We start from the raw sequence: 7,097 nt of genomic DNA, 5'->3' as shown, positions 1-7,097 counted from the left end.
GGGAGAAGGCCCCTAGAGAGAAACCAAACCAGCCAGCCCTCAGGCAGACCCGCCAGGGACCCACTGATGAGGCACAGATGGCAGCTGCTGCTGCTCTGGCCCGGCTGGAGCAGAAGCAGCCCAGGGCACGGGGCCCCACGTCACAGGACTCCATCCGGAACCAAGGTGAGTGCAGCCATTCCTTGTCAAGGTTGGGGGCTGTTTGTGGGTACCCCAAACTGTGTTCAGCTCTGGATGGAAAAGATTACGTGATTGATGACAGGTGGGGAGAGGATGTTTAAAGTCACCACTGGAGCATGCCCACAGAGATGAGCAGGGTGAAGGGGAGCAGTGGCCTTATATGGTCTGGGGGGCATGGCTACCAGGGGCTTGTGCCAGGAAGGGAAGTAGGAACTAAGACTGGAGGATTTGTGAGTGGTCAGGAGAAGGCTTTGGGGGACCATTAGGTAGAGGAGTAGATGCAGGCTAAGCCTGACCCACATGAGAGCAGGGGCCCCCATGTCATCCATTGATCCTTACCTCTCTTTCCACTTGTTCCTTTCCTTGTTACAGTGAAAAAGGAACTTCGAGCTGAAGCTACTGTCAGCGGGAACCCGGAGGTTCTAGGAACCAATGTGGTAAAAAGCATGGCTGGCTATAGTACCACATCTGAGGGGTAGCTAGGGCTGGGGGCAGCTTGGACCCTGTGATGGGGCCAATAGAGGAGGGGGAGACAAGAAGATACATCACCTGAGTGCTTGGGGCTCCAGGGCTGTTGGAAGTCCCACTTTCATGCAGTTGTTGTCTGGCACCTTCCCAACTCAGCACCTAACACCTGGCTTGGGCCCTAAGGGTTGGACTGACCTACATTAGTTCAGTGGTTAATTCTTCTTGTGAATGCTGCCTTAATTCCATATTGGGAGTGGATACTATCATAGTTCCCACTTTTCAGGAGAGTGTTCTGAGGTTTAGGTTCAGAGAGGTGATGCCACCTGTCTTCTCTCCTATTCTTCAGAACCAGTAAGGGTAGGAGGGAACCATAGTCTGTGACCCTAAAGCCCATGTCCTTGAACTGCTCTCTCCTGCCTGCTGTGGGAGTTGGGTGTATAATCAGGGAGGACGTCCTGGAGGAGGTGGTCCTCAAGAGCATAGCCAGAAGGGTATTCAAAGCAGCTTAAGGATTCACTTAATTTTAGTGTGAAGAGACCCTAGAAACTGAAGCCCAGAGAGCAGTTAGGGCATGTTGAGGATACCATGCCTCCTGACTCCCAACCCAGAAGCCCTTCTTTAGGATGAGCAAGTGCCCAGGCTGCATTTGTTGAGTGCTTAGTCTGTGTCAGGAGCCCAGATGCTACCTGCTTTCTGTTCCTTACCTTGTTTAATTTTGAGCTGGCCCTGCAGGGACATTTTATATACCAGGAAACAGGCTTAGAGAGGTCCTGTCACTTAGCCAGGGTGTCTCCCGCGGCAAACAAAGTGGAAGGGCCAGCATGAGGGCTACAATGTTTGGCTATAACGTCCGCACTCTCAGATCTATGGCACTTGGGCGGCTCCAAGGTGGCCTCTATCCACAGTCTAGACTTAAATGCTTCTGTCACCTCAGGTACCCGAGTCCAAAGAGGAAGGCTCAACCCACCTGGCAGTACCCGGCGTGTATTTCACGTGTCCGCTCACTGGGGCCACCCTGAGGAAGGACCAGCGTGATGCCCGCATCAGAGAGGCTATTCTCTCAGTGAGTGGCAACCTATGTCCCCTCATCCCATCCTCTGCTACAGAGCTTCCAGTGCCTGAGCCACTTCCAGCCCCCATGGGTGGCATCCATTCTTGGGAAAGTCCTGCAACCACTTTTTTATTATCAATGTTTTTGTTTTTATTTCTGTTCTAATCCTTCTAAAGAGGTGAGACATGTTGTATAGAATTCAAAAGGTACAGAAGTAGATGGAGAAAAGGTTCCTCCCACTGTCTCCCAGCCACCCCTCCTTGGAGGCCACTCTAGGTAGTTAGGTCCCTTTACTAAGATACTTTACATATATACATATAAGAACTATTGATGTATGTGTATATATCTACACATATATATGCCCCTCACTGGTTTTGTTTTTGTTATGTATTACTCAACACAGAAACTTACTGTGCTTTTATTAGTTCAGACAGAACTTGCAGAGTATTTTTTTCTTGTACAGTAAGCCCTCACTTAACATTGTCAATAGGTTTTTTTTTTTTTTTTTTTTGACAGAGTCTCACTATATTGCCCTTGGTAGAGTGCTGTGGCATCACAGCTCACAGCAACCTCAAACTCCTGGGTTTAAGCCATTCTCTTGCCTCAGCCTCTGGACTAGCTGGGACTGTAGGCACTGGCCACAATGCCCAGCTATTTTTAGAGACAGGGGTCTTGTACTTGCTCAGGCAGTTCACCCACCTTGGTCTCCCAGGGTGCTAGAGTTACAGGCGTGAGCCACCATGCCCAGCATTTTCCTTATTTTGGGTTAGGTTGATCATGTTTTCTTTCTTTTTTTTTTCTGAGACAGAGTCTCACTATATTGCCCTTGGTAGAGTTCCGTGGCATCATAGCTCACAGCAACTTCAAACTCTTGTGCTTAAGTGATTCTTTTGTCTTAGCTTCCCAAGTAGCTGGGACTACAGGCACCCGCCACAACGCCCAGCTATTTTTTGGTTGTAGTTGTCATTGTTGTTTGACAGGCCCTGGCTGGGTTTGAACCTGCCAGCCCCAGTGTATGTGGCCAGCGTCCTAGCCGCTGAGCTACAGGCTTCAAGCTCCACATAGGAATTTTTGATCTCTGTGTGATTAAATGTGTGGATCTTACTTTATGGCTTCTGGGTGTTTGGTCATTTTTTTTTTTTTTTTTTTTTTGCAGTTTTTGGCCAGGACTAGGTTTGAACCCACCACCTCTAGCATATGGGGCCGGTGCCCTACCCCTGTGAGCCACAGGTGCTGGCCTTTTTTGCAATTTTTTTTTTTGGCAGGGGCTGAGTTTGAACCCGCCACCTCCAGTATATGGGGCCGGTGCCCTACTCCTCTGAGCCACAGGCTTGGTCATATTTTGAAAGACTTTTCTCACTTCCGTGCTAAAATAACTTGTAGTTTTTCTAATACTTTGTTTTGTTTGCTTGTTGTGTTTTAATGTTTAAAACTTTGATACAAGGCAGGGCCAGGTGGCTTATGCCTGTAATCCTAGCTCTTGGGGAGGCTGAGGTGGGAGGATCCCTTGAGCTCAGGAGTTTGAGACCAGTCTTTACTAAAAATAGAAAAATTAGCCAGGCATTGTGACAGGAGCTTGTAGTCCTAGCTACTCAGGAGGCTGAGGCAAGAAGATCATTTGAGCCTGGGAGTTTAAGGTTGCTGTGAGGTCAGCTGATGCCACAGCATTCTAGAACAGGTGATAGAGTGAGACTGTCTCCAAAAAATAAAAACTAAGGCTTTGAATAAGAATTTATTCCTGTGTGAAGTACAAGGTGTGGAGCCAATGTTATTTTTTTCCAGATAGCTGCTCAATTTTTTCTCAATGCCATGTATTGAGAATACCTGTCTTTTGCTCTTAGGTATGGAATCCCACTTTTATCCCACAGTACATTTCTGTATGTATTTGGCTCATTTCTGGATGCTCTGTTCCTTTGTCCTTCATTTGTTCATATTCAGTGGTACTGGCTTTGTCTGAGGGCAGTGTGTGGAGCAGTGGCCCTTGCCTGGGGCATGTGTGCTTCCGGGCACTCTGGGGAATCTGTCCATCTAGCTACCATCATGCCTCTCTCTGCAGACATGCTTTCTCTGCCCTGCAATGTTCAAACCCCTCTCCCCATCTCATCCTGGCAACTAAACTGGCAGCCTGGGGTGGGTTCCAATTTGCAGTTGGCAGGAGAGTGCCTCATTTTAAGTCAGTGGTCCCTGTGACACAGATGTGTCTACAGAGTGTTCCCCACTGTGCAGTTGAGTGTCTGGGGTGGGGTGGAGGCTGTGGGCTGCCTAGGTAGGTGGTCCATGTCCTGACACATCACCCCAGGTGGCACTTCTATCCCCTGACCCAGCTGTCTTCCTAGGCTACAGAGGGACCAGGAGGTGTAGCCATGTGCAGTAGATACACAGAGGACTGTGAACATATTTGTTGGCCCAATCTTGTCCCGTTTCTTAGGTGACCTGTGCTTAGCCTCTCTCTGCTGGGATGCTGTTTGCAATCCCCAGGGCTGGCTCTGGGAAACCCCTAGATCTACAGTTGTGACTCCTTCCCTCCTCTTGGAACAGGTGGGACCCCTAGGAGGAGGGTGGGGCAGGGCTATCCATAGTCCAGCTGTTTTGCCACCCCCACTATACATTAGGCATCAAGGGTCACAGACCTCATTTGTGTCCTCTGCCACCTAGCATCCTTGAGACCCTGGAAGGGGAACTTGCAGCCTCTCATCTTAAACCTAGGAGTCCCTCTGGAGCAGCAGTTCTCAAGCTGTGGGTCATCACCCACAGGAACTGCATTCAAGGGTTGCGGCCTTAGGAAGGTTGAGAACTACTGCTGTAGAGTGTGCCTAATGGAGCTGTGAGAGATCAGGTGGGAAGGTGTCCACAGTGGCTGGTAGGTTCAGTGAATGGTAATGGCCTCAGTGGCTGTCAGTACCATTGAAGCCAAGGTGCAAAGCAGAGGCCTGTAGTGTGAATGTGGCCTTCAGAAAGTGAGAAGCAGACTTTTCTGTGTTGGCTACAGTAGGACTAAGGCAGGGCTAGGGCTATCCAAGTGGTCTCTGGCGTTTCCTTAGTGTGGTGAACACATAGAGTTTAGCTGGCTTCAACTAAAGGGTACTTCTCTGCTGGAAGAGGTTGCTCCTGCTCTTCCTTTTCCCAGTCCAGTCACCTGGCAGTGAGAGGGCCACATGGCTACCAGGCCCCTGTTCATGACTTCCCACATGTGTCCCCTCTCCCTCCCCAGCACTTTGCCACTGACCCAGTGGCTGCCTCCATCATGAAGATCCACACCTTCAACAAAGATCGAGATAGGGTGAAGCTGGGCGTGGACACCATTGCCAAGTGAGTGGGCAGAGCCCCTCCCCTGCTAAAGCTGTCACACACACACACACACACACCCCCACACCCCCGTCGTTGTGACCTGCTGAGGTGGCCTGGGAGGAGCATGGGCTGGGAGGAGTGCTGTCCTGGTCCCCCCCCAACCCTATATAGTGAGCCCTTGGGTAAGGGACTAGGCCTCCTAGTCTGTGAAATGAAGGAGTTTATGGAATCAGGGTTCCCAGCCCTGGCTGCCCTTGAGCAGGTCAAGGTGTGTGTGGGGGAAAGACCCTGGGATGATAGCTCTGTAGGACCCTGGGCTCTGGTGGTCTGTGATTTTGGCTCTGTTCCTCACTCTATAGTTAATAGGTACCCTTGAGGGCAGGGAGGACTGAGAAAAGCTGGGCACAGTGACAATCCCTTTTGTGGGCAGTGGGGGGCCCTCAGGGTTTTTGCCTCAGCCCAAGCTGTCAGCACTGGGTGGGCTCTATTGTATCTGCAGTGACTCCTGTTCCCAAGGTGCTGTCTGCCTTGAGCCCCAGGTCATGGGCCATTTCTTCCCTGTGACTACAGGCCAAATGAAGCTCTCAGATGCTGTCCCCCTGGGGCTGGGAGGCAAAGAGGGCCAGGCAGGCAGCCCACGAAGGCTTGTGCCCATTCACCCCTTCACCCCCCAGGTACTTAGACAACATCCACCTACATCCTGAGGAGGAGAAGTACCAGAAGATCAAGCTACAGAACAAGGTGTTCCAGGTGGGTGCTGCCTCCTGCAGGCTGTTAGCCTGGTATGGCTACCATGACCGGGTCTGCACTGTACACGTCTCTAGCTGGTGGGGGGAGGGGAGGCTGGCCTTCAGACAGTGGGTGTAGCCTACTCAGAGCAGATGCTCACTGTGAGAGGGGCATAGCAAAAGCTTTGTGCACCAGAGTTACCCAATGTCCACAGATTATCTGTCCACTCCTCCCCTAGCATTCAGTTCTTTAGTTGGAATCGTGTGGGAATATCCGCGTGTGGAAATTTCCACAGAGAAGCTGTCATGTATTTTCTCTGGCTGCTCTAGTCCTACCATCCCTCTCCCACAGTCCTGGCCCCTCAGCCTTGCTCTCTGAGCCTGGTTGTGAGCCCCTGGGTGCCACACTCTCCAAGGAGGCTCTGTAGCCCCCAGGAGAATGGGTTTGTACCTTACTCAGAAGTAGCCCGCAGGCAGGTCCCTGTCAGAGTGGAGGCACTGGGGTGGGGAGACCTCATTACCTCCAGCCCTTTCTCCCAGGAGCGCATTAACTGCCTGGAAGGGGCCCATGAGTTTTTTGAGGCCATCGGGTTCCAGAAGGTGATGCTGCCAGTTCCTGATAAGGGTAAGAAAAGACAGGCCTGGCCAAGGGGGTGGTGGGAGGGCCTGGCTGGGGTCCCACTAGCAGAGTGACCTCTGTGTGGTCTTCAGAGGGCCCCGAGGAGTTCTATGTGCTGAGTGAGGCAGTGCTGGCCCAGCCCCAGAACCTGGAGAAGCACCGAGAGCAGCTGCTGGCTGCAGAGCCCGTGCGGGCCACACTGAACCGCCAGCGGCGTGTCTTCCGGCCATCACCCCTGGCCTCACAGTTTGACCTGCCTGCAGACTTCTTCAATCTCACAGCAGAGGAGATCAAGCGGGAGCAGAGGCTCAGGTGGGCAAGGCATCTGCAGGTGTGGGTGGGTGGTGGCACTGGGGCTAGCAACCTGAGCCTTCTGTGGTGCCCAGGTCGGATGCCGTGGAGCGGCTGAGCGTGCTGCGTACCAAGGCCATGCGGGAAAAGGAGGAGCAGCGGGAGCTGCGCAAGTACACCTATGCACTGCTGCGAGTACGCCTCCCTGACGGCTGCCTGCTGCAGGGTAGGCACCCAGACTTGGCACCACCAGGCCTAACAGCCTAGGGAGGGTGGCTGGTTGGGTCCCTGGCCGGGATCTGACTATCCCACTCCCCAGGGACCTTCTACGCCCGTGAGCGGATGGCAGCAGTCTACGGGTTTGTCAGGGAGGCCTTGCAGAGTGACTGGCTGCCTTTTGAGCTGCTGGCCTCAGGAGGGCAGAAGTTGTCGGAGGATGAGAACCTGGCCTTGAATGAGTGTGGGCTGGTGC

At 52.4% G+C, this 7,097-nt stretch overlaps 1 protein-coding gene across 1 annotated transcript in view; it reads left to right on the top strand.

Annotated features, from left to right (window-relative positions):
• The first annotated feature begins 6 nt into the window (after positions 1 to 6).
• The window catches only part of UBXN6 (UBX domain protein 6), an 8,045-nt gene continuing 954 nt past the window's right edge, over positions 7 to 7,097 (top strand). The window contains exons 1-9 of the mRNA XM_012804583.2: positions 7 to 165; positions 553 to 617; positions 1,583 to 1,711; positions 4,911 to 5,008; positions 5,662 to 5,737; positions 6,256 to 6,340; positions 6,427 to 6,646; positions 6,721 to 6,851; positions 6,945 to 7,092. Coding sequence (XP_012660037.1) covers positions 78 to 165; positions 553 to 617; positions 1,583 to 1,711; positions 4,911 to 5,008; positions 5,662 to 5,737; positions 6,256 to 6,340; positions 6,427 to 6,646; positions 6,721 to 6,851; positions 6,945 to 7,092 — 1,040 coding nt within the window. The 5' untranslated portion in view covers positions 7 to 77. The remainder of the gene's footprint in view (positions 166 to 552; positions 618 to 1,582; positions 1,712 to 4,910; positions 5,009 to 5,661; positions 5,738 to 6,255; positions 6,341 to 6,426; positions 6,647 to 6,720; positions 6,852 to 6,944; positions 7,093 to 7,097) is intronic.

Source organism: Otolemur garnettii, unplaced genomic scaffold (assembly GCF_000181295.1).
Source record: "Otolemur garnettii isolate 467f Iridium unplaced genomic scaffold, OtoGar3 scaffold00029, whole genome shotgun sequence".
Taxonomy (NCBI): domain Eukaryota; kingdom Metazoa; phylum Chordata; class Mammalia; order Primates; family Galagidae; genus Otolemur; species Otolemur garnettii.
Note: the sequence above shows the minus strand (reverse complement) of the source record. Positions and strands in the feature narration are given on the sequence as shown.